We start from the raw sequence: 27500 nt of genomic DNA, 5'->3' as shown, positions 1-27500 counted from the left end.
AAATAAAAAGCAGTTATTTTAAATAGTAAAAATATGTCAAACTTTTATGGTTTTTGTTGTACTTTGGCTAAAAAAAAATGCAGGCTTGGTGAACAGAAGAGACTTTATTTAAAAAAAAAAACATTAAAAAACTTTTGACTGGTAGTGTACACACCCACTTCCAGGGTTTGAAACTCAATTACCTCCTAAGTTTATTATTTTACTTTACCATCATCTTCCTCCTTCTCCTCTTCTGGCATCTGCTGTTGTCCACATGGTCGGTCCTTTAGTTTGGTGGTCTTGCTTTGCCTCAAGCATCTGTGTTTCTGAAACACCTCAGCATCTGGCCTCATGACATTGCCAAGAGCAAATATTGAAGAAGATCATTCTCCCTGGTTCTCCAGCGGAGGAATGGTGATAGGTGGGTGATGGCATCTGGACAGGCTGTTAGAGAGTTTAAGAAATGCTGAAGGGCTCTTAGTCTGATTTGTGTGGTCAATTATAACTCCGGGAGGTGGGTGATGTTTTCAACAATAGTCGTCACCAGAAATAAATGTGTTTAGGGGAAGCATTTGTTCGCTCTGCTCTTTGTTTTCCACTGAAGATTAATGGCTGTAATCACTGGAAGTTTTAGTCAGTGTGTGTGTGTATGCGTGTGTGTTTTGGCTGTTTGGTAGACACAAAGTGAAGAGTGACTAAAGGTAATTAAGGATCGGGATGTAAAGCATTTTTCTATTATTATAATGTTCACTTATAATGTGCTTGAGTTTTTTTTTTTTTTTGCAGCAACTGCTTTATATCCACTTATTTCCCTGACGTTTGGAAATTTGTTTCTCATTCTCATTATAAACTGCGATCTGACAGGACAATTTTCTGAACATCCTATTAGGAGTGCTGTTGGATTTTGTGGATAATGATAATTAGACAATATTTTGCTGGGGGTGTTTTTGTTGGTATCTTGACTGGTTAAGGCCTGGCATATTTCTGCGCTGACAGACTTTTTCATTAAAGGGTTATATTTTCCAGCTTACCCTAGTGAACAATAAATCTACTTATACATGCTAAGTATACTGTAAATACCTATCATGTGGGTCAAAGACGTAAAAAGGTTTAAGCATAAAAACAACAAGTGTAATGCTGTTTTTCTGGAAAAATATTAAAAAGTTTTCTGTTTAATTTAATTGCATTTTTGTTTTTGTTTTTCTGAGCAAAAAATAAATATCATACATTTTCCCCTAATTTACAGAAGACACCTACTAAAATGTCATTTGGAGAAACAGTCTTGTCAGGCATATTTACAACAAAAAATAATTTTAGTTTATAATATGCACAAGTCAGAATAAGCATGTTGTTTGATTTTTTTTCATAAATATAAATATGATAATGTAACATTAATTCAACCAAATTTGGACAAAATATTAAAAAGTTTTCTGTTTAATTTAATTGCATTTTTGTTTTTGTTTTTCTGAGCAAAAAATAAATATCATACATTTTCCCCTAATTTACAGAAGACACCTACTAAAATGTCATTTGGAGAAACAGTCTTGTCAGGCATATTTACAACAAAAATTAATTAATTTAGTTTCACCCTAAATACTAATTAGTTGTAATTCTACATTTTTAAAATGTGCCACTATCCTAGGTTTTGGCCATTTGTCAGTAAGAACTTTTTACTCATTTAAAACACAATGAAATGTAATATGCTCCATTGTTCTTTTATATATTTTAACATGCACAAGTCAGAATAAGCATGTTGTTTGAATTTTTACATAAATATAAATATGACAATGTAACATTAATTCACCAAATCTGGACATTTTATTCTCCAAAAACTTATTTGAAACTTTAAAAGTAGACACTTTATTTACATTTATTGTGCTTTTTTTGTTAGTATCTAGAATAAAATAAGTGTAAAACTGCTTTAAATTGTTGTTTTTCTGGAAAAATATTACAAAGTTTTCTGTTTAATTTAATTGCATTTTTGTTTTTGTTTTTCTGAGCAAAAAATAAATATCATACATTTTCCCCTAATTTACAGAAGACACCTACTAAAATGTCATTTGGAGAAACAGTCTTGTCAGGCATATTTACAACAAAAATGTATTTATTTAGTTTCACCCTAAATACTAATTATTTGTAATTCTACATTTTTAAAATGTGCCACTATCCTAGGTTTTGGCCATTTGTCAGTAAGAACTTTTTACTCATTTAAAACACAATGAAATTTAATATGCTCCCTTTTTCATTTATATATTTTAATATGCACAAGTCAGAATAAGCATGTTGTTTAATTTTTACATAAATATAAATATGACAATGTAACATTAATTCAACCAAATTTGGACATTTTATTCTCCAAAAACTTATTTGAAACTTTAAAAGTAGACACTTTATTTACATTTATTGTGCTTTTTTTGTTAGTATCTAGAATAAAATAAGTGTAAAACTGCTTTAAATTGTTGTTTTTCTGGAAAAATATTACAAAGTTTTCTGTTTAATTTAATTGCATTTTTGTTTTTGTTTTTTCTGAGCAAAAAATAAATATCATAGATTTTCCCCTAATTTACAGAAGACACCTACTAAAATGTCATTTGGAGAAACAGTCTTGTCAGGCATATTTACAACAAAAATTAATTTTAGTTTCATCCCAAATACTAATTATTTGTAATTCTACATTTTTAAAATGTGCCACTATCCTAGGTTTTGGCCATTTGTCAGTAAGAACTTTTTACTCATTTAAAACACAATGAAATGTAATATGTTCCATTATTCTGTTATATATTTTAATATGCACAAGTCAGAATAAGCATGTTGTTTGAATTTTTTCATAAATATAAATATGATAATGTAACATTAATTCAACCAAATTTGGACAAAATATTAAAAAGTTTTCTGTTTAATTTAATTGCATTTTTGTTTTTGTTTTTCTGAGCAAAAAATAAATATCATACATTTTCCCCTAATTTACAGAAGACACCTACTAAAATGTCATTTGGAGAAACAGTCTTGTCAGGCATATTTACAACAAAAATTAATTAATTTAGTTTCACCCTAAATACTAATTAGTTGTAATTCTACATTTTTAAAATGTGCCACTATCCTAGGTTTTGGCCATTTGTCAGTAAGAACTTTTTACTCATTTAAAACACAATGAAATGTAATATGCTCCATTGTTCTTTTATATATTTTAACATGCACAAGTCAGAATAAGCATGTTGTTTGAATTTTTACATAAATATAAATATGACAATGTAACATTAATTCACCAAATCTGGACATTTTATTCTCCAAAAACTTATTTGAAACTTTAAAAGTAGACACTTTATTTACATTTATTGTGCTTTTTTTGTTAGTATCTAGAATAAAATAAGTGTAAAACTGCTTTAAATTGTTGTTTTTCTGGAAAAATATTACAAAGTTTTCTGTTTAATTTAATTGCATTTTTGTTTTTGTTTTTCTGAGCAAAAAATAAATATCATACATTTTCCCCTAATTTACAGAAGACACCTACTAAAATGTCATTTGGAGAAACAGTCTTGTCAGGCATATTTACAACAAAAATGTATTTATTTAGTTTCACCCTAAATACTAATTATTTGTAATTCTACATTTTTAAAATGTGCCACTATCCTAGGTTTTGGCCATTTGTCAGTAAGAACTTTTTACTCATTTAAAACACAATGAAATTTAATATGCTCCCTTTTTCATTTATATATTTTAATATGCACAAGTCAGAATAAGCATGTTGTTTAATTTTTACATAAATATAAATATGACAATGTAACATTAATTCAACCAAATTTGGACATTTTATTCTCCAAAAACTTATTTGAAACTTTAAAAGTAGACACTTTATTTACATTTATTGTGCTTTTTTTGTTAGTATCTAGAATAAAATAAGTGTAAAACTGCTTTAAATTGTTGTTTTTCTGGAAAAATATTACAAAGTTTTCTGTTTAATTTAATTGCATTTTTGTTTTTGTTTTTTCTGAGCAAAAAATAAATATCATAGATTTTCCCCTAATTTACAGAAGACACCTACTAAAATGTCATTTGGAGAAACAGTCTTGTCAGGCATATTTACAACAAAAATTAATTTTAGTTTCATCCCAAATACTAATTATTTGTAATTCTACATTTTTAAAATGTGCCACTATCCTAGGTTTTGGCCATTTGTCAGTAAGAACTTTTTACTCATTTAAAACACAATGAAATGTAATATGTTCCATTATTCTGTTATATATTTTAATATGCACAAGTCAGAATAAGCATGTTGTTTGAATTTTTTCATAAATATAAATATGATAATGTAACATTAATTCAACCAAATTTGGACAAAATATTAAAAAGTTTTCTGTTTAATTTAATTGCATTTTTGTTTTTGTTTTTCTGAGCAAAAAATAAATATCATACATTTTCCCCTAATTTACATAAGACACCCACTAAAATGTCATTTGGAGAAACAGTCTTGTCAGGCATATTTACAACAAACATTAATTAATTTAGTTTCACCCTAAATACTAATTAGTTGTAATTCTGCATTTTTAAAATGTGCCACTATCCTAGGTTTTGGCCATTTGTCAGTAAGAACTTTTTACTCATTTAAAACACAATGAAATGTAATATGTTCCATTATTCTGTTATATATTTTAATATGCACAAGTCAGAATAAGCATGTTGTTTGAATTTTTTCATAAATATAAATATGACAATGTAACATTAATTCAACCAAATTTGGACATTTGGACAAAAACTTATTTGAAACCTTAAAAGTAGACACTTTATTTACATTTATTGTGCTTTTTTTGTTGGTATCTTGACTGGTTAAGGCCTGCCATATTTCTGCGCTGACAGACTTTTTCATTAAAGGGTTATATTTCCCAGCTTACCCTAGTGAAAATTAAATATACTAAAAAGTATTTAAAATACATTTGTTTCATGCTAAGTATATATACACTTACCTATTATGTGTTTAAAGCTTATTATGTTAAGGTTAAAGAATAAAAAAAGTGTAAAACTGCTTTAAATTGTTGTTTTTCTGGAAAAATATTAAAAAGTTTTCTGTTTAATTTAATTGCATTTTTGTTATTGTTTTTCTGAGCAAAAAATAAATATCATACATTTTCCCCTAATTTACATAAGATACCCACTAAAATGTCATTTTGTGAAAAAGTCTTGTCAGGCATATTTACAACAAACATTAATTAATTTAGTTTCACCCTAAATACTAATTAGTTGTAATTCTGCATTTTTAAAATGTGCCACTATCCTAGGTTTTGGCCATTTGTCAGTAAGAACTTTTTACTCATTTAAAACACAATGAAATTTAATATGCTCCCTTTTTCATTTATATATTTTAATATGCACAAGTCAGAATAAGCATGTTGTTTAATTTTTGTCATAAATATAAATATGACAATGTAACATTAATTTAACCAAATTTGGACATTTTATTCTCCAAAAACTTATTTGAAACCTAAAAAGTAGACACTTTATTTACATTTATTGTGCTTTTTTGTTGGTATCTTGACTGGTTAAGGCCTGCCATATTTCTGTGCTGACAGACTTTTTCATTAAAGGGTTATATTTCCCAGCTTACCCTAGTGAGCAATAAATATACTTAAATATATTTTCTTTCATGTTAAGTATACTGCAAATAAGTTTACATATTATGTGGATCAAAGACATAAAAAGGTTTAAGCATTAAAAAAAGGTGTAATACTGCTTTAAATTGTTGTTTTTCCAGAAAATTTAAAAAAAGTTTTCTGTTTAATTTAATTGCATTTTTGTTTTTGTTTTTCTGAGCGAAAAATAAATATCATAGATTTTCCCCTAGTTTACAGAAGACACCTATTAAAATGTCATTTGGTGAAACAGTCTTGTCAGGCATATTAACAGCAAAAATCCATTTATTTAGTTTCACCCCAAATACTAATTAGTTGTAATTCTACATTTTTAAAATATGCCACTATCCTAGGTTTTGGCCATTTGTCAGTAAGAATTTTTTTAATTATTTAAAACACAATGAAATTTAATATTTAATTTATTGCACTCGAATTTAAAATAAACTGCAGTTTGAAAAGTAGGACACCTTTATAAATGAGAGACTCGTGGTCTATGTTTTATGTTTTCTTTTTAAATTACAATTTACATTTAAAGGTTAAAAGCTGGAGACTTTTTAAAGTGCACTGATAATGTGTTGAATGTCTTTCTAATAGCAGACTTTCCAGAGTTGTGTTTCTCAGACAGATTCAGTGTTGTTTAGCTCTATATTAGCTCTTCGGGTTGAGGTTGAAAAAGTCGCCTAACCCAGGACAAAGTATAGGCCCAAACTGAAATGTGCGGCGTATTGAGCTTCTCTAAGTGACAGTGGATGGATTTAAAGAATCAGGATGTAGAATTGAAGCAGGTCTGAAGCTCTTCTTCCCTATCACTGAACCTGATTATGAATCAATAGTGTTTAGTGAGTTTAGGATTACCTCAGGTCACTCTTAATTCTGATGTATCTACATTTTAAGCTTAACATGCATGCATTGTAATTCTAATTAGTTTTCTTTTGTGTTTTTTTTATTTCATTAATTATTAGATTAGATGTGTGTGTATATAGTGTGTTTAGTGCAAAACTGGTATATGATTGTAATTATAATCATTCCTTGAAGGAGAAACAAATCGTTCTAAAAAAATTCAAATTAAGAAAAAAAAAGTAAAAATATTTTTTTTTATTAAAAATTTTCTCTTAGAAGAATAAATAAATGAAAAAATAGACAAAGAAATAAAAAATAAATAAAATTAAAAACTAAAAGGATAAAAATGTTATGGTAAAAAATATTTTTATTACATTTTTATAAAAAAAATTTTCTATGAGAAGAAAAGATAAAATAAATAAAAAAATGCTGTTCTTCTCAACTTTCTATTCATTACAGAAGCTGTTATCAACTAAATAATAATGCTATATTTTTTTTGAGCAGCAAATCAGAATATTAATAATTTCTGAAGAATCATGTGACTTTTAAAAAAAAATTCTTTGAGAAGACAAGAAATGTAAAAAATGAAAAAATAGACATCTGATAGTAAAATTTATATTTCAGATAAATGATGTTCTTCTGAACTTTATTCATCCAAAAAGCTGTTTTCAACATCATATTAATAATAATAATAAATGTTTTTAAGCAGCAAATCAGTATATTAGAATGATTTCTAAAGGATCATGTGACACTAAAGACTGCAGTAATGATGCAGAAAATTCAGCTTTTAAATCACAGGAATAAATTACATTTTAAAATATATTCAAATAAAAAGCAGTTATTTTAAACAACTGGTCTGAAGCTCTTCTTCCCCATCATTGAACCTGATTATGAATCAATAGTGTTTAGTGAGTTTAGGAGGAGAGCGAAGCTCATGTGAACAGCATGAAGTGTTGGAGAAATACAGTGCTCTATTAGAGATCAGAAACAAGAAGTCAATTAGTTTAATTGGTAATTAAATCATTCATGGCTCATTTGGATCCTATCTTAAATCTCATTTGACTGAGCAGATTATTTGTTGTAATTACTAATTATTTCTACCTCAGGTCACTCTTAATTCTGATGTATCTACATTTTTAGCTTAACATGCATGCATTGTAATTCTAATTAGTTTTCTTTGGTGTTTTTTTATTTTATTTCATTAATTATTAGATTAGATGTGTATATAGTGTGTTTAGTGCAAAACTGGTATATGATTGTAATTATAATCATTCCTTGAAGGAGAAACAAATCATTCTAGGTGACTGTGTCTACAGTTAGAAAATGTAAATTTGCATGCTTGATCACATAATCTAAAAATCTCAAGATATTACCGGCATTTCTGATGCAATTATGACATGATATAAGTAGGTTATTTTCAAACTTTTCTTTTATTTACAGAAACTGAGAGTGTAGATAGATATATATTAATTAATCATGATTTATTTTTTGATTCCAGAAGATTCCCGAACTGATTCTTTGATTAAAAAAAATGGGTATTGACTTTTAGTTATTGATTTAATGATTAGTTTTGATTAGTTTGTGGACTTGTATAACTTATAAATAACAGGTACCATAAAAAAAGTATTTAGAAAGTATTTTTAATGCGTTTTCATTAATAAATAAATACTTTTTTTTGTAATAAATTTATATGTAGGCATCTAATTATCTGTATTTTGTTAGAACCTGATGTAGTGTACACCTTAAATGGCTAGGTTTATATTTTTAATTGTGCTTTTTAATCGATTATAATCGATAAAGCTGCATTTGTGAACTAATAAATAAGTATGACTGCATTCTTTCACTAGTGGTGCAGAAATGACACGCTTTTGTGTTTTAGGTTGTGATAATAAATATTAAAATATTTTACCAAAATAAGAGGGATCATAAAAAATGCATGTTATTGTTTATTTAGTACTGACCTGAATAAGATATTTCACATAAAAGATGTTTACAGATAGTCCACAAGAAAAATTAATAGTTGAATTTATAAAAATGCCCCTGTTCAAAAGTTTACATCCCCTTGAGTCTTAATGCGTTGTTGTTGTTACCTGAATGATCCACAGCTGTTTTTTTGTTTAGTGATAGTTGTTGATGAGTCCCTTGTTTGTCCTGAACAGTTAAACTGCCTGCTGTTCTTCAGAAAAATCCTTCAGGTCCCACAAATTCTTTGGTTTTCCAGCGTTTTTGTGTATTTGAACTCTTTCCAACAATGACTGTATGATTCTGAGATCCATCTTTTCACACTGAGGACAACTGAGGGACTCATATGCAACTATTACAGAAGGTTCAAACACTCACTGATGCTCCAGAAGGAAAAACCATGCATTAAGAGCCAGGGGTGAAAACTTTTGGAATTTGATGATCAGGGTAAATGTAACTTATTTTGCCTTCTGGGAGACATGTGACTAACTCCTGTAGTCTTTGAAGGGCTGTAATAAATGAAAAAATATGATATTAAGGCAAAATAAGAAAAATTGACACATCTTCATTCTGTTCAAAAGTTTTCACCCCCTCCCAGCTCTTAATGCATGTTTTTTTTTTTTTAATTGCATTTAGAATTTTTAAATTTGAAAATTTAAATTTTTATAAATTCAGCTACTGTTTTCTCTTGTGGACGGTATGTAAATATCTTATTCAGGTCAATACTAAATAAACAATAACATGCATTTTGTATGATCCCTCTTATTTTACTAAAATAATTAACGTTTTGCAGATTCTGAAAGAGGGGTGTAAACTTTTGACCTCAACTGTAGGTAAACAAATCACTTCTTCTGCACTCGCTATGAACATGATCAGGTTTATAATTCACTTCATCTGTTTACACAGACAATTATTAAACATACATTTTCACATGTGTGTGATAATTAAGTCATAGGCGTAGTGTATCATTACATGTGTGTGCTAATGCTGTTATGAATATGAATCACATCGTTGAGTGAAAGACATCAGAGGGAGTTTTGAGGTCATGGTTCCTTTTCAGTTTTTGTCTGGTTTCCGTTAATGTTTTCTCTTTATGAAGCAAAGCAGTCATTGGCTGAATGATTCGTTAATTCAGCATGTTTACATTTGTTTTCCTCTCATTTTTTTAGATCCAAGCTTGTTTGCTGAGTCTCTGCATTGTTTCGTTAACATTAGTGACGTTCATTGAAAGCTGCATGCGTCATTCAACAAAATAGTATTTAGAAATATGGAGACAGGGCAATAAATCATCATTTGACCCGCTGTTGAGCTTTGGTATTTCCTCTGGACATGGTTTGGTGTGTTGGAGTAAAATCTCTTTATTTTCTTTCAGTTTGTTGTTCTTAGACTGTTGTGTCTGGCAGGTTTCCTTCTCAATGAGGTTTTTGTGGTGATGCAATATTTTACTTGGTTTGTGAAAATCATATTTGACTCTGTATTTGAATATGATTGCTTGGTTTGTTGCGTTGGAGGGAACTGAGTGGATGCTTGTCGGTTTATTGTTAGAAAAGGTATTTCATCTATGCAGGTATCTGTTCAATGCATTTATGTATTTTAAAGACATTTATGTATTTAATACATTTGTGTAATTTATTTATTAATTAAATGTTTTATTTCTTTATTTGTTCTGTTTCTTTATTTTAATTATAATTTATGTATGCTTTTATTTATTTATTAATTGTGTTTATTTGTATTTATTCATTGTTTTTTATTTATTTATTGTATACATTTCTAATATTTGTTTTTAAAATGTTTTTATAATATTTTACTAAATACATTTATTTACTTAATTTACTTTATTAAATAAATGCATTGATTTATTTAAACATTTACTTATTTTAAAACACTATTTATTTATTAGATACATTTATTTATTTAATACTTCCTTATTAATTAAAGCTTTTATTTCTTCATTTGTTCAATGCATTTATTTGACTAAATAAATGCATTGAATTATTCATACATTTATTTATTTATTGTTTTAAACACTATTTATTTATTTATTTATTTTAAAACACTTTATTTAGTTATTTTAAAACATATATTATTTATTTATTAGATACATGTATGTATTTAATACATTTCTTTATTAATTAAAGCTTTTATTTCTTTATTTGTTCAATGCATTTTTTTATTTACTAAATAAATGCATTAATTTATTCATACATTTATTTATTTTAATCACTTTATTTATTTAATAGATACATTTTTGTGTTTTTAATATATTTCTTTATTAATTAAAGCTTTTATTTCTAATCTGTTTTCTTTTGTTCAATGCATTTCTTCACTAAATAAATGAATTGATTTAATCATACACTTATTTAATTTATTTTTAAAACACTTTTTATTTATTTATTCAATACATTTATGAATACATTTCTTTATTACTTAAATCTTTTATTTCTTTATTTGTTCAATGCATTTCTTTATTTACTAAATAAATGCATTCATTTATTCATACATTTATTTATTTTAAACAGTTTATTTATTTAATAGATACATTTATGTGTTTAATATATTTCTTTATTAATTAAAGCTTTTATTTCTATTCTATTTTCTTTTGTTCAATGCATTTCTTTACTAAATAAATGCATTGATTTAATCAAACACTTGTTTAATTATTTATTTTTTAAAAACATTTTTTATTTATTTATTGGATACATTGATGTATTTAATACATTTCCTTATTAATTGAAGCTTTTATTTCTGTGTTTGTTCAGTGCATTTCTTTGTTTACTAAATAAATGCATTGATTTATTCATACACTTATTCATTTATTTTAAACACTATTTATTTATTAGGTACGTTTATGTTTATTTTATTACTGTCATGATGGAAACACGGAAGCAGTATGCAAGTAACTCAATATTTATTAGAAAAACAGAATGATGAAACACACAGTCCAGAGAGAAAACAGGTTAGTGGTGCAGGGACTTCGATGGTCAGATGAGTGCTGCGATGAGAGGTGAAGATGACGAAATCCAGAGAATGTCCACGGGAACACGAACAGGAAACAAAGAAGGCAAGGACTGGAACGAAGATGAGATCAACACAACCGGGGGGGGGGGGCAATAAATTTAGGTGCAAGTTTATTCGAGACGGAGCGGAGAGGAATGTCCTTGGTAGAAAGCCACACTTTGGAACCGACGACGTATACGGGAGGCCTACGCCGGTGGCGATCGGCTTTGGCCTTGGTGCGCGCCCCCACTTGGAGTAGAGTCTCACGGGCTCTAGGCGTGAGCAGAGGGGACCGCGACTTCGGATTCCAGACTAGGAAAATTTGGTGGTTGGTACCCTACACTACACTCAAACGGTGATAGGCCCGTGGATGAGACTGGCAACGTGTTGTGGGCGTACTCCACCATAGAGAGTTGCTGACTCCAAGAGGAAGGATTCTTGGACACTAAACATCGCAACGTTCTCTCCAAATCCTGGTTGGCTCTCTCAGTTTGACCATTGCTCTGTGGATGGAACCCAGAGGACAGACTGACAGTCGCGCCCAGGCATCTACAAAACTCTCGCCAAAATTTGGACACAAATTGGGGTCCCCTGTCAGAAACCACGTCCGTCGGGAGGCCATGTAACCGAAAGACGTGGTTAACGACTATCAACGCTGTCTCCTTGGCTGAGGGTAATTTGGGCAAGGGAATGAAATGGGCCGCCTTCGAGAATCGGTCCACCACGGTCAAAACTACCGTGTGACCCTGGGAGGGTGGGAGGGCGGTGATAAAATCTAGAGCGATATGGGACCAGGGTCTCGAAGGCACCGGCAGCGGTTGAAGTAACCCATCTGGAGGACGATTGGAAGTCTTACCTGTGGCACAAACTGAGCAAGCCAAGACAAAATTGTGAACATCACGAGCCATGAGAGGCCACCAGAATCGTTGCTTGACCAAAAATTTAGTGCGATTAACTCCTGGATGGCAAGCCACATTGGAACAATGTCCCCACTGAATAACGCTGGACCGTAAACTCTCGGGCACAAATAAACGATTCGGTGGACAACGGATCGGAGGCGTTACCCCTTCTAAGGCCTTCTTGACCCTCGATTCGATCTCCCATGTGAGTGTAGAGATGAATAGAGTCTCTGGTAAAATGCACTCGGTAGTAGACGGGCGTTCGGAGTGGTCAAAAATACGTGATAAAGAATCGGGTTTGATGTTTTTGGAACCCGGGCGGTACGAGAGAGTAAAATCAAAATGACCGAAAAAAAGAGCCCACCGAGCCTGCCTGGAGTTTAGTCTTCTGGCTTTCCGAATATATTCCAAGTTCTTGTGATCGGTCCAGACGATAAAAGGTACCCCCGACCCCTCCAACCAGTGGCGCCATTCTTCCAATGCTAACTTAACTGCCAACAACTCTCTGTTGCCAATGTCATAATTGCGCTCAGCAGGGGATAAACGATGAGATAAAAACGTGCAAGGATGCATCTTATCGTCTGAGGGAGAACGCTGGGATAGCACTGCACCTACCCCCACCTCTGACGCATCGACCTCCACCACGAACTGACGTGATGGATCAGGGGTTATCAGGATAGGGGCTGAAACGAAGCAGCCCTTCAGTTTGGCAAACGCAGCCTCGGCTGCGTCTGACCACCTGAACGTCGTTATGGGGGAGGTCAAGGCGGTCAGAGGCGCGGCTAGTTGGCTGAAATTGCGAATGAAACGCCGGTAGAAGTTGGCGAATCCCAGAAACCTCTGTAGGGCCTTACGGGAATCTGGACTTGGCCATTCTACCACAGCCTTAATCTTCTCAGGATCCATGCGCATTCCCTCAGCCGACACGATGTAACCTAAAAAGGAACAGACTGTGCATAAAATTCGCATTTCTCCGCCTTGACAAAAAGCCCATTCTCTAGCAACCTCTGGAGCACTTGTTGGACGTGCTGCACATGTTCCTGGAGAGACGAAGAAAAAATCAATATGTCGTCCAGGTAGACATATATGAACTGATCGACCATGTCTTGCAGAACGTCATTGACAAGTGCTTGGAAGACCGCTGGGGAGTTGGACAGCCCGAAGGGCATGACCAAGTATTCAAAGTGCCCCCTGGGGGTGTTAAAGGCGGTCTTCCATTCATCCCCCTCCCTGATGCGGACCAAATGATAAGCATTACGTAAATCCAATTTAGTGAAGATAGAGGCTCCCTGCAACCTCTCGAAGGCTGAAGACATCAACGGCAAAGGATACAGATTCTTTACCGTGATGTTGTTCAACCCCCGGTAGTCAATACAAGGTCGCAGGGACCCATCCTTCTTCCCCACAAAAAAGAACCCCGCCCCCTCTGGAGAAGAGGAAGGGCGAATGAACCCAGTTGCTAGAGAATCAGAAATATATTTCTCCATAGCCTCCCTATCTGGGGCAGAGAGTGAATATAACTTGCCCTTAGGCGGAGATGTACCTGGAAGTAACTCTATGGCACAGTCATAGGGATGATGCGGAGGAAGAGAAGCAGCCCGAGACTTACTGAACACCTCCTTCAGGTCCAGGTACTCTAAGGGCACGTTAGATAAATCCACTGTCTCTTCCTGAAACACAGGGACAGAAACAGACGGACAGGCAGACACAAGACAAGATTTATGACAAAAACTGCTCCACGCTAACACAGACTTCAATTGCCAGTCCACTCTAGGGTTGTGACGGGTGAGCCAGGGGTGGCCCAGGACGATGGGTGCGAGGGGAGTGTCCAGAATGTAAAAGGAGATGGTTTCTGTGTGATTTCCTGATGTGATGAGGGTGATGTCTTTCGTGATATATGAGATGTTGGGAAGTTCCTGACCGTTGAGAGCGTGTACTGAGATCTTGTGTGTGAGAGGTCTGAGGGGGACTTGGAGTTTACGTGCAAATGAGTGATCCATGAAATTACCTTCTGCCCCAGAATCCAGAAGTGCTTGACAGTCGTGAAGGTGAGTTGACCATCTCAGTCTTACCGGAAGGAGAGTAGATGTGGATGAGGACTTCTTGGCAGAGATCCCACCCGATAGTAGCCTCATACTTACTATCGGGCTGGGCCTTTTAACGGACAGTTATAGGCAAAGTGACCCGCTACTCCACAGTACATGCAGAGGCCCTGGGATCTCCGCCTTTCCTTCTCCTCCCGGGAAAGCCGAGCTCGCCCTACCTGCATGGGCTCGTGATCTTGGACAGGGCTGACCGCGTCCCCGCCTCCAAACCGTTGGCCCTCGAATCCGCCTGTGTGACGACTGGGCTGAGTTCGACGATCCATTCGTGATAACCGTGCGTCCACTCTTAAAGCCAAGGAGATCAGGTCGTTGAGCGAAGTGGGAAGGTCCATCGCATATATTTCCTTTTGGACGCGGTCAGCCAGCCCATGCAGGAACATGTCCTACTGCGCCTCCTCGTTCCATTGACTCTCCGCTGCTAGGGTCCGAAACTCGATTGAAAAGTCAGATACGGACCTCTCTCCCTGTCGCAGATCGGCCAGCATCCTTGCTGCCTCTCTTCCAGCGACGGCCCGATCGAATACCCGTTTCATTTCGGCGGAGAGATCCTGGAACGAGGAACAGCATGGATCTTGATTCTCCCACACCGCTGTCCCCCAGAGTGCCAGTCAGCAGCGTCAATACAAAGGCGACCTTGGCTCGCTCATTATTGAATGTTCTAGGTTGAAGAGAGAAGTGCATTGAGCATCGTGTTAAGAAAGCTCGACAAAAATTGGGTTCACCTGCATATGACTCGGGAACTGGTAGGCGTGGTTCCGACTGGGAGGGGTTCTCTGGTGGTGGTGGGGGAACCGGCGGTGCGGGGGGCGCAGTGGGAGCTCGCAGATGTTGAAGCTGTTGGGTGAGCCCGGACACCTGCACCACTAGAGCCTGAACAGCGCGAGCTGTGTCGTTGAGGTTCTTCTCCTGGGAGTCCATTCGAAGTATGCTGCTGTTCACAAATTCCTCCAGTGATCTGGTTGAGCTACTCGCTGCCTCCATTCCTTGGTCAGATCGTTCTGTCATGATGGAAACGCGTAAGCAGGATGCAAGTAACTCAATATTTATTTGAAAAACAGAATGATGAAACACACAGTCCAGAGAGAAAACAGGTTAGTGGTGCAGGGACTTCGATGGTCAGATGAGTGCTGCGATGAGAGGTGAAGATGACGAAATCCAGAGAATGTCCACGGGAACACGAACAGGAAACGAAGAAGGCAAGGACTGGAACGAAGACGAGATCAACACAACTGGAGACTCACAAACAACGATCTGACAAAGGAAATGAGAAAGGAGTGAGTTTATATATGATCTGAGATGAGCTGCAGCTGGTGACGGGAGTGATGAGCTAGATCGCTGATGAGCCTTAATCAGCCGGCACGTCCACACAAAGCACACACACACACGTAACAAAACAGAATCACGAGACAAGAAAGAGACATAGGATTTATGAACCGTGACAATTACATTTCTTTATTAACTGTAGCTTTTATTTCTTTATTTGTTCAATGCTTTTTTTATTTACAGAATAAATGCATTGATTTATTTATACATTTATTTATTTATTTAGAAACACTTTATTAATTTATTTATTAGATACATTTATGTATTTGAGACATTTCTTTATTAATTAAAGCTTTTGTTTCTTTATTTGTCCAATGCATTTCTTTATTTACTTGCTCATTCATAACAAACATGCATTGTCCCTTCTAACAGATATCAGATATTACTGAGGTACAGTTCAGGTCTCAATGACTCAGTCAGTCTGACAGTGAGCGAGGCTTTAGCTGGTTATAAAGGCTCTCCAGCTGTCAATCATTGAGTACTGTTTGTTCAGGTTTGCTGGCATGTCTCTGAAGGGTGGGATTTCAGACCAAGGGTGTGTTAGTAAAATCCCTGATATCACTTGTAACACCTTCAGCAAACGTTTGTGTTGTCTTCTCTTGAAGAGTGTAGCCTACTTTAGATTCTTATTTCCAAGGCATACAGTCACAGTCACAGCTGGTGTCACTGTAATAATTAAAAACAAAAAACAAAAAAAAAACATGTTTTATAACTTTATAAAATAAGCATAACAATTTTTAACCAAATGTATTTTTTTTAAAATAATTTTTATTAATCATCAGGTAATTTAGGGAGGTATTTTAGGGAGGTTACTTTACTAAAGAATATACTTATAAAAAGTAGTCATCATGTATTTCTATATAAAACATTCTACAATTATTATTATTATTATTATTCTATATAGTAAATAGTTTATAGTAAAAAATTATTTAAAAATAATACAAATATTAATATTGCATATTATATAATAATATCATTGTTTAATTTTAATATTATTAAAATACTAAAAATACTTATTTTGACTAAAATTGAAATATGATTTTCATATGCAATACCACTTCAAGCCTACTACACAGTATACAATTGATTTAAAACTGAAATCAATTAGTCCTAAATAGAAATATTTCAAAATTAATAAAAAAATTAAAATAAAAACTAATATAAATTACAAAAGCACAATAAAAAGAAATAAATAAAATACTGAAATTAAAATGAAAATTAAATATAAAGAATACAAATAAAAGTATTAATAAATGATAATAGAAAATTGTATCACTCACCTACTAAAAACATTTTTTTATGAATATCATTTCATTTCCTAATGTTTTCTTTTAACTTTTCTTTTAGAAAAACACTGAAAAACCTTAAATTACATTAATTTTTCTTAATGATTAGTTGATTAAATTATTATTTTGTATTTTGGGGATTTATATGTTACTAAAGAATATACTTGAATGAAATGAAATTAATTATTCACCATGTATTTTGATATAAAAATTAAAATTTTAATTATTATTAAAAATTATCATTATTATTATTTACATTATTTTTTATGAATTTTCTAATATATATTTATTTTTTTATTTAAAAAAAAAAACTGAAAAAGCTTAAATTACATTAAACCAACAAAAAAATCAAGATGAATTTCATATAATTATTTGAAAAAGTTGAAACTGCTCAAAATATTTTGACAATTGAATGTAAAAAAAATTAGTTGCCATCACTTACTAATGATATTGAATTACAACACATCTATAAAACGAAGTTGTTTAAAATGTTTGTTCTTCGGTCACGTCTCATCTGTCAGACCAAGTGTTTTGACTGTGAAGTGCTTTTATAGGTCAGTGTGGTACCGCAATCCAATTATGGAGCCACTGCTAAAGCCTAATTACTTTTCTACTGCTCAAAGAACATTTAATCCTTCTTGAAAAGCTCTTTTCTACGCTGAGAATGGAGGAAAACTCATTAATTAGCCTGCCTTCAGGTGGAGACACTTTCCATCCTGATCTGAACACACTGTCAGTTAAAGTGGCGTTGTGCTGTTGTTTCCTCTCACACTGAATTATTCTGTTTGAAGACCAGCACTGACATGAATGACAGCCTTCCTGTGTGTGTGTGTGTGTGTCTCTAATATTTTTAGTTCTTCTTGAATCCTGGACCCATGGGTTTCCAGCAGAAACACTGAAGAACTGCACTAACATCCACATCTTGTTCCCAACGTCTTTGAGTGAAGTGGAAACACTCAGTTATAATGCATCATAGTACATTCAAGTCCATTTTGAGCCAGAGAAAAAATATAAAAACTGCATTTTTATGTTTTTAGTAAAGAAACTAAACTTTGAGAATGTTTTAAGACCTTCAAAATACTCATAATTTATTCCTTTATTTCATATTTTTGCTTATAAAGCAAAATATTTAACTAAATTAAACCTAAACAGTAATATTTAAAAAAATAATAAAACATTGAAAAAAAAATAAAAATAAAAAAATTACAAAAGCACATAAAAATTTAAATAAAATGCTAAAATGAAAATATACAAATAAATGCTAATTAAAATGAATTAATGAAGATGAAAAATACTATAATAATACTATAATACTATAAAATTAATACTAATATAACACTGTATCACTAAAAACAATTTCATAGAAGTTTTTATTATTACATATAAATAGCATTACTTTTTTCATGTATTTATTGTATTTATTTTTGCATATACATTATTATTATTATTATTAGTATTAATGTATGTATTTTAAATGCAGTAAATAGAGTAAAATGTGTGGTACTAAAGAATATTTACTTTATTATTATTATTATTATTATTATTATTATTATTTATGTATTTTAGATGCAGTAAAAAAGTAAATATTCTTTAGTACCATGAAATCTTCCCAAAATATAAAAAATAATTATATTTACTAATGAAGAATAAAAAAACAAAAAACAAAACACACATATATATATATATATATATATATATATATATATATATAATTTGTTCAGTAATATATATATATATATATATATATATATATATATATATATAAAATATGTGTGTGTAAGACTTTTACTAATATAAAATATTTGTTATATTATTTTAAAATATTAAACAAGGGTTTAATTTATTTCTTTCCACCTAATGGCACTAATCTTTGTCCATTCACTGTATTTTAAATGCGTTTACTCTATTTACTGCATTGAAAAAAAGTAAATATTCTTTAGTTCCTTGAAAAAAAAATAATAATGTTTTTTTTTTTTTAAATGTAGAAATACAAAATAATAATTAAATTTAAAAAATATATATAGAATAAAAAAAGTTTTGAGCTCCAGGCTCATTAAGCGTGACTCTAAATTTAAAAATACAGACGTCTAGACCATCCTGGAAAACAAAATTGTGAAAGCACGAGTTCACCTTTATCTCTTGTGGACAGCTGTGCATCATTGCTCTGTTCCTGAGATTGAGTCTGGAGTTCTCAGTGAATCGATGGACTCTGAGTCCCTGTCCAATCACAGCGTCAGTAATTATCTATTAACTCAAACAGGTATGTCTAGACGATCCAGAAAAGACATTATTATGCCGTCTTCTGCTCGATCCTCCGCTGGAAAGAGGCGCACAAGGAAATGAAATAATTACCCCCTTCCCGAAAGAAAATAAAAAACAGAGCTCTTAGAAAACCTGGGCGTTTAATTGAGCTGAAACGCACAGTTCATTATTCCCACTGCGGCCAAATGGTGGCAGAGAATAGTGCGCCGTTATAGACGACGTCCTGCATTAACCTGTGTGTTTCACCCCCGTGTTAATAACAGCTTTGGCCTCAAAGGGAACAAAACAGATGTCAAATGGAGCAGCAGGAAATGGAGGTTTTTCCACAAGACATAGTAATAATAATAATAACAATAATCACAAGGTGGCCGCTGAGGACATATAGGTGTAATTTCTAGAGACAGGTAGCTTTTCATTAGCTGGTTCAAATGCTTTACCCATATTTTGATCAACCTTTTTTGGTATATTCTTTGTGCTGTCCAACAGAATAGATTATTGGTAACACTTTGCAATATGGTTTAGTTAACATGAACTAAGAATGAACAATACTTTTACAGCATTTATTAATGTTAGTTCATATTAATTTCAAAATTTCAGAATGCATTATTAAAATCAAAAGTTGTTTGTTAACATTAGTTAATGCACCATTAACTGTGATGAACTAACAATGAATGGCTGTATTTTTATTAACAAAGATAAATAGTGTAATAAATGTATTATTGGTTTTTCATGTTAGGTAATACATTATCTAATGTTAGCAAATGACACCTTATTGTAAAGTGTTACCGTATTATTTATTATTAATAAATATTTATTATTAAATAAATAAATAATCAGAAAATGCTAGTAAATATAATGATTATTAATAAATAAATAAACAAATAAATACAAAATCACTCAGAAATTGCTACAAAATTTCATAATTACTTATAAAGGAATAAACACAAATAAATAAATAGTCAGAAATTGCTATTAAATTTCATGATTATGAATAAGGAAATAAATAAATAAATTACTCATAAATTGCTGCTAAATTTTATAATTATTTATAAATAATTAAACGTAAATAAATAAATCAATAATCACTCAGCAATCGCTACTAAATTTCACTGTCACTTTTAAAGAAATAAACATAAATAAATAAATAATCACTGAGAAATTGCTACTAAATTGTATAATTATTTATAAAGAAACCATTGAATTTTACTCTTTAAATATTTTTTTCTTTATTTAGAACTTCAAAAAACGTGTTTTACTGCACAACTACTTAAAATAATCTTAAAAAAAAAAAAACTGCCAAGACAGTAATAAATATTACTATTTATAAAATATGGCATTTATCTAAAAATAAAAATCTTTTGTAACAGTAAAAATTTAAGAATCCTGAAAAATAAAAGTACTCAACTCTTTCAAATATTGATAATAATAATAATAATAATAATAATAATAAAAATAATGTTTCATAAGCAGCAAATCAGCATATTAGAATGATTTCTGAAGGTTCATGTGACTTTTAAGCCTGGAGTAATGATGCTGAAAATTCAGCTTTGATCACTAAAATAAATTACATTTAAAAAAAAAAAAACAGTTTTTTAAAATAGTAAAAATATTTCAAAATTGTACTGTTTTTGCTGTTTTTTGGATCAAATAAATGCAGGCTTGGTGAGCAGAAGATACTTTAAAAAAAAACATTTAAAATCTTACTGTTCAAAAACTTGTGACTTAGTGTAAGCATTATAATAATTAATCAGTAATATATTTGACTGCATTGTGTTTGTAATTTAAATCATTTTTAACTATTTGTCGTGTTTCTTTAGAATTTAGAAAATAATGTAAAATTTTAGTCCACACACAAAAAATGTTTTACACAAGCCAAACTCAACTAAATCTGTTTCCAATCCCATTTAACACTATAACCATGAAATTTCATGTAATTTTTTTTACAAATTTAAAACTTTTACCATTGATTTACACCGTTGTAATATTTCCCTGTGATTCTGTCTCTGAGTTTGTGCTTTTCTTACATTAGACAGTGTGTGTGTGTGTGAGAGAGAGAAATGAAATCTTTCCTTTCTCAGTAAAAAACAGTGCTGCTGTTTTCCTTCAGGCCATGATATCATTTTACCAGCATGCCTTCCGGAGAAATGAACCCGTCTTTGATCACGATTTATCCAAATGTGTTGGACAGCATAGAAAAAAATCATGATTTAAACTTCCTCTTTTCTGCTTTTGTATCACATTTTCACTCATGAATAATTAAAAAGCGCCAATGCAAACGGGAGTTTGGAAGATTTGCACACTGTTTAAACTGACACAAAATCAAAGCATAAAATTAGAAAACATAATTCTGTGTATGAGAACTTTTATCTCACATGCTGTGATTGGAGCAATACTGCCATCCCCTTCCTGTAGTGTGCATGCTGTGAGCATAAGTTAGTGTGTGTGTGTGAGTGTATATAGTGTTATATACAAAGAAATAATGATTTAAATCGCACTGAAATGATTCATCAAAAAGTCCAGACTGAAATTAAATGTCAAAAAGTTCAAAAAGCATCTGAAAACAGATCGTTTCTCCAGTATCTGTTGCAGATGATAATGCTTCTCTCCTCATCTAATATTCAGTCTTTCTCTTTGAAGTGTTTGATTCATAATGCTGCATTTTCTCCTCTCTGATCACTGAGTTGCTCTTCCACATCACCAACACAGAGCTTGTTTTGACTTCTCATTAGAGAAGGATTATTGACATTATTAAAACACATGAGAACAAAAAAGATCTCCTTTTGAAAATCTAAGACTGACATGAAATAATAATTATCAGGAAAATGTATGTTTTTGGAATGGAACAGTTTATTGAACCTTTTGATAAAATACATATTGTGTGTGTGTGTGTTTTATGTTTTGTATCAGATTTAATACATCAGGGTTTTATGGCTCCTATAGTATGATTATAGTACAATTATAAAGCTCAGTTTTATTCAGAGACTCAAACTGAGCAAAATTTGGTGCGGATTCTGATGGTTTTATGATGCAATTCTGACATTGTAATGTAAATCAATGAAATCTTTATAACAGTAAAGCAGATACTGACATAAAATGATGTAAATATCAGTGATCACTCTATATCTCCAATAACATGTCTTAGTAAGATGAGATTAAAATGATTCAAACATATAATGCAATTAGAGGTCGACTTTATCGGTATCAGTCATTTTAAAAATCGATTGGACAATTAAAATAATTTAAAAGCATTTAAAAAATGTTTTTTTCAGAGCCTTGTTATTTTTAATTTTGAGATTAATTTAAATTTTTACACGAAGCAAAAATATCGGTTCAGCATATCGGTTATCGGTCTAATTGATCTGTAATAATCGGGAATAATCTTTGGCTCTAAAAAGCAAATACTCTATTGGTCGACCCCTAGATGCAATCAGATGATGTAATCATCATTTGATTGCATTTAGGGATCAGCCCATATAGTCTTTGCATTACTGATTATTACAGTTCAAGTAGATTGATAACCGATATACTGAACCGAAATAAATATATATATATATATATATATATATATATATATATGCCTAATATAACAAAGAAAAAGAATGTCAAAATTATCAGTATCTCATCCCATTATAAGCACTTCCAGAACAAAAATTTACATATAATTTACTCACCTCCTTGTCATCCAAGATGTTCATGTCTTTCTTATCAGAGATACTTACATAAAATGATATATGAGTGGTTGCTTTATATCTCCAATAATATGTCTTAGGAAGATGTGATTAAAATGATTCAAACATATAATGCAATGCAATTAGGGGTCGACCGATTATCGGTGGCAATATTAAGTATTTTTATGGAAATCGGTATCAGTCATTTCAAAACCGATAGGCCGGTTAAAATAATTTAAAAGTATTTACAGAAACTTTTTGTCAGAGCCCCTGTTATTCTTAATTTTGAAATTAATTTTCATTTTTACATCAGGCATATATATCGGTTCAGCATATCGGTTATTGGTCTGCTTGATCTGTAATAATCAGGAATGGCTTTAGCTCTAAAAAGATTAATCATCATTTGATTGCATTTAGGGATCGACCGATACAGTATTTGCATTACCGATTATTACAGATCAAGTAGACAGATAACCGATATACTGGACCGATATAGTGTAAAAATGAAAATTAATGTCAAATTTAACAATTACAAGGGCTCTGACAAAACCTAAATGCTTTTAAATTATTTGAATTGATCAATCAGTTTTGAAAATGACTAATACAGATAACCATAAAAATACTTAATATTGCCACAATAATCGGTCGACCTCTAATTGCTTTGCCTTATATGTTTGGATTATTTCAGTCTCATCTTACAAAGACTTATTATTGGAGATATAGACTGACCACTGATATGTCATCATGCTGTCAGTATCTCATTGATTTACGTTACAAGCACTTTCAGAACAAAAATTTACAGATAATTTACTCAGCTCCTTGTCATCCAAGATGTTCATGTCTTTCTTTCTTATCAGAGATATTTACATAAAATGATACATGAGTGGTCACTCTATGTCTCCAAAAATATGTCTTTGTAAGATAAGACTGAAATAATCCAAACATATAATGCAAAGGAATTAGGGCAGAGGTTCTAAACTCTGGCCCTCGAGGTCCACTTTCCTGCAGAGTTTACCTCCAACCTTGATCAAACTCACCTGCCTGTAACTTTCTAGTAATGATGAAGAGCTTGATTAGCTTGTTCAGGTGTGTTTGATTAGGGTTGGAGCTAAACTCTGCAGGAAAATGGACCTCGAGGGCCAGAGTTGAGAACTCCTGAATTAGGGGTTGACCGATTATCGGTTAACTATTTTTATGGTTATCGGTATCTTTTTAAGGAGTAGTTCACTTTTTCTGCATTTAAACTGCATTTTAGAAGCTCGAACTCAGGGGCACCATAGAAGTCCATTATATGGAGAGAAATCCTGAAATATTTTCCTCAAAAAACACAATTTCTTTACAACTGAAGAAAGAAAGACATGAACATCTTGGATGACAAGGGGGAGAGTACATTACCTGTACATTTTTGTTCTGAAAGTGAACTTCTCCTTAAAATTTGACAGCAAAAAGACACATGAAGCGCCAGCTGAAGGTAGATGTTGGTATAATTACACTAAAAGACCTTTTACTTGATAAACAAACTCTAAAGTATCAATCAGACGACAGAAGGCATGGAGTAGATTGTATGTCAAAGAGGTTTAACAGCAACTTTTAGATCACGTTGAACAATTCTCGTGTTTTGTACTTCAGTTAAACTACTCCTCGCTCTTCTCTTGTTCTTGTCCTCAGGTCATGCTGGCGGCGTCCTATTGGTCTCTGCTGGCTCCTGCTATCGAGATGGCGGAGGAGTCTGGGAAATATGGCGACTTTGCGTTCATCCCTGTCGCTGTGGGTTTTGCACTCGGGGCTTTGTTTGTTTACGTCGCAGACCTGATGATGCCTGTTCTGGTGAGCCGTACAATCATTTCCTATATATATTAGAACTGCGAATTGTTTTTAAATTAGTTTTCAAATGGTTTAGTTTAATGTATGTATGCAAGTAAGTATAGTTTATTACTAATATATACTACCAAAAGTTATTTTTTTATGTAGTACTGACCTGAATAAGACATTTCACATAAAAGATGCTAACATATAGTCCACAAGACAAAAAGTTTAATTTTTAATAATGTGTTGATTCTTAACAGTGATAGTTGTTCTTGAGTCCCTTGTTTGTTCTGAACAGTTAAACTGCCTGCCGTTCTTCAGAAAAATCCTTCAGGTCACACAAATTCTTTGGTTTTCCAGCATTTCTGTGTATTTGAACTTTTTCCAACAATGATTTCATGATTTTAAGATCCATCTTTTCACACTGAGGACAACTGAGGGACTCATATGCAACTATTACAGAAGGTTCAAACACTCACTGATGCTCCAGAATGCAATGCATTAAAAGCCCGGGGGGTGAAAACATTTTGAATTTGAAGATCAGGGTGAGTCCCTCAGTTGTTCTCAGTGTGAAAATATGGATCTCAAAATCATACAGTCATTGTTAGAAAGGGTTGAAATACACAAAAATCCCATCAAATTTGTGGGACCTGAAGGATTTTTCTTAAGAACTGCAGGCATTTTAACTGTTCAGGACAAATAAATAACTTGGTATTTTGGTTTAATTTAATGTCAAACAGTTTTTTTGGCTCTTAAATTTTTATTTTATTTGCTTTTTAGATTGTTTAATCTACAATGCAACTATTTTATTTATTTATATTTTAATAATCTATATAATGTGTTCATACTCTTTACATGGATGTGGTGTGTTATGAAATCCTTTTATGAAAAATATTCATTTGGAATAATTACGATTTTTAAAAATATATATTTTGCATTTATTTGATTAAAAAATACAATAAAAACAGTAATAATTTGAAATATTATTACAATTTAAAATGGCTGTTTTCTATGTGGATATATTTTAAAATGTAATTAATTTTTCTGTGATGCAAAGCTGAATTTTCAGCGTCATTACTCTAGCCTCTTAAGTGTCACATTATCCTGGTTTTGTGGATAATCTGATACACTACCAGTCAAACGTTTGGGGTTGGAATAAGATTTAAGAAAAAGAAAATTATCATTTTCTTCCAGCAAGGCTGCACTAAATTGATTAAAAGTGACAGTGAGAACATTTATAATGTAACAAAAGGATTTCTATTGCATATAAATTCCTCTGAACTTTCTATTCATCTGTGAATCCTGAAAAATAAAATGTATAATAGTGTCCACAAAAATATTGATTTTCAATATTGGTAATAATCATAAATGTTTCTTAAGCAGCAAATCAGCATATTAGAATCATTTTTGTAGGATCATGTGACACTGAAGACTGGAATAATGCTGAAAATTCAACTTTGATCACAGAAAAAAATTTGGTTTTACTATGTGTTACAATAGAAAACTGCGCACACACACACACTACAAAGTTACAGAATACATCAAGTACAGCACAGCATGAATGACCGTATCAATAAGGATTGAAGGGTCTTGAGATGATTCATGATTCCATAAGCAGTTTTCTTCTTCCGTCTTGCATCCGCTCAGATGACCTTCAGAAAGTTCAGCACTTCCTACACTCTTTCCCCACCAGTTTCATTCAGGTTCTATCTCTTTCATCTTTTTCCTTATTTCCATCTATATCACCTCTCTCCACTTCAATCCCATTTTTCGCACTGGCTCACTAATGTCTTTCTTTGTACGAGTCTCTCTCATGCCGTCAGACTCCACACGCTCATCACCTCTCTTCTCTCTCTAGTGCTGCTGGATATTGATTCTGACAAGCAAAAAACAAGATATTGTTCATTTTACATCAGATTCACTGGCCTGAATGTACGCTGCTGAATCTAATGTGATTACTGTAACATAAACAGCTTTCTTTATTAATGTGGCGATATCATGAGACTCTCAGGTTAACAGCTTGTATCTCTCACACTAGCGTATATTATTCCATCATTAATGTATCTGTGAACCCATTAGCCCCTGCTGTTGTGTGAGACTTGAAGATGAGAACTAGCTAACATTTTGTTTTTATTAAACATGTGTGAATATCTAATAGTAGCAAGCTTGTTGGGCGGTCCTAACCTTAAAGTTATAGTTAAAAAAAAAAAAAAAAAAAAAAAAAAAAAAAAAATAATGAAAAAAATAATTAATTAATGAAAAAAAAGAACCAACAAAAAAAAAAAAAAATATATATATATATATATATATATATATATATATATATATATATATATATATATATATATATATATATATATATTCACTCTAATGATAAAATTATATATTAGTAGTAGTATTATTTTGTTTTTTTTAATGTTTTTATATTTTTATATCATTATCATTATTATTTTTTATTATATACTGAGCAAATATGAAACATAAAAAGAGTACTTGTACTATAAAATATTTAGTAGTGTGTTTTTATTTATTGTAAGTACATATTACACACATACACACATATTTTTCTATTTCTTTTTTCTTTTTATGTTTATATTTAGATTTTGTTTAATATTTTAATATAATAAGATATTTAATATTTTTTAAATATGTATTTATATTTATTTTTATTACTTATGAAAAGTTACACATGGATTTCTATATTTACTTTATATATAAATTTATATATTTATTTTATATTTATTTTATT

The 27500-nt window shown here is 31.6% G+C and overlaps 1 protein-coding gene across 1 annotated transcript in view; it reads left to right on the top strand.

The window, feature by feature from the left end:
* The window catches only part of LOC141298308 (zinc transporter ZIP11-like), a 150353-nt gene that overhangs the window by 6185 nt on the left and 116668 nt on the right, over window positions 1-27500 (top strand). Inside the window, exon 4 of the mRNA XM_073828813.1 lies at window positions 24614-24772. Within this exon, the coding sequence (XP_073684914.1) occupies window positions 24614-24772 (159 nt within the window). The remainder of the gene's footprint in view (window positions 1-24613; window positions 24773-27500) is intronic.

Source organism: Garra rufa, chromosome 22 (assembly GCF_049309525.1).
Source record: "Garra rufa chromosome 22, GarRuf1.0, whole genome shotgun sequence".
Taxonomy (NCBI): Eukaryota; Metazoa; Chordata; class Actinopteri; order Cypriniformes; family Cyprinidae; genus Garra; species Garra rufa.
This window is presented reverse-complemented; position numbering and strand designations above follow the sequence as displayed.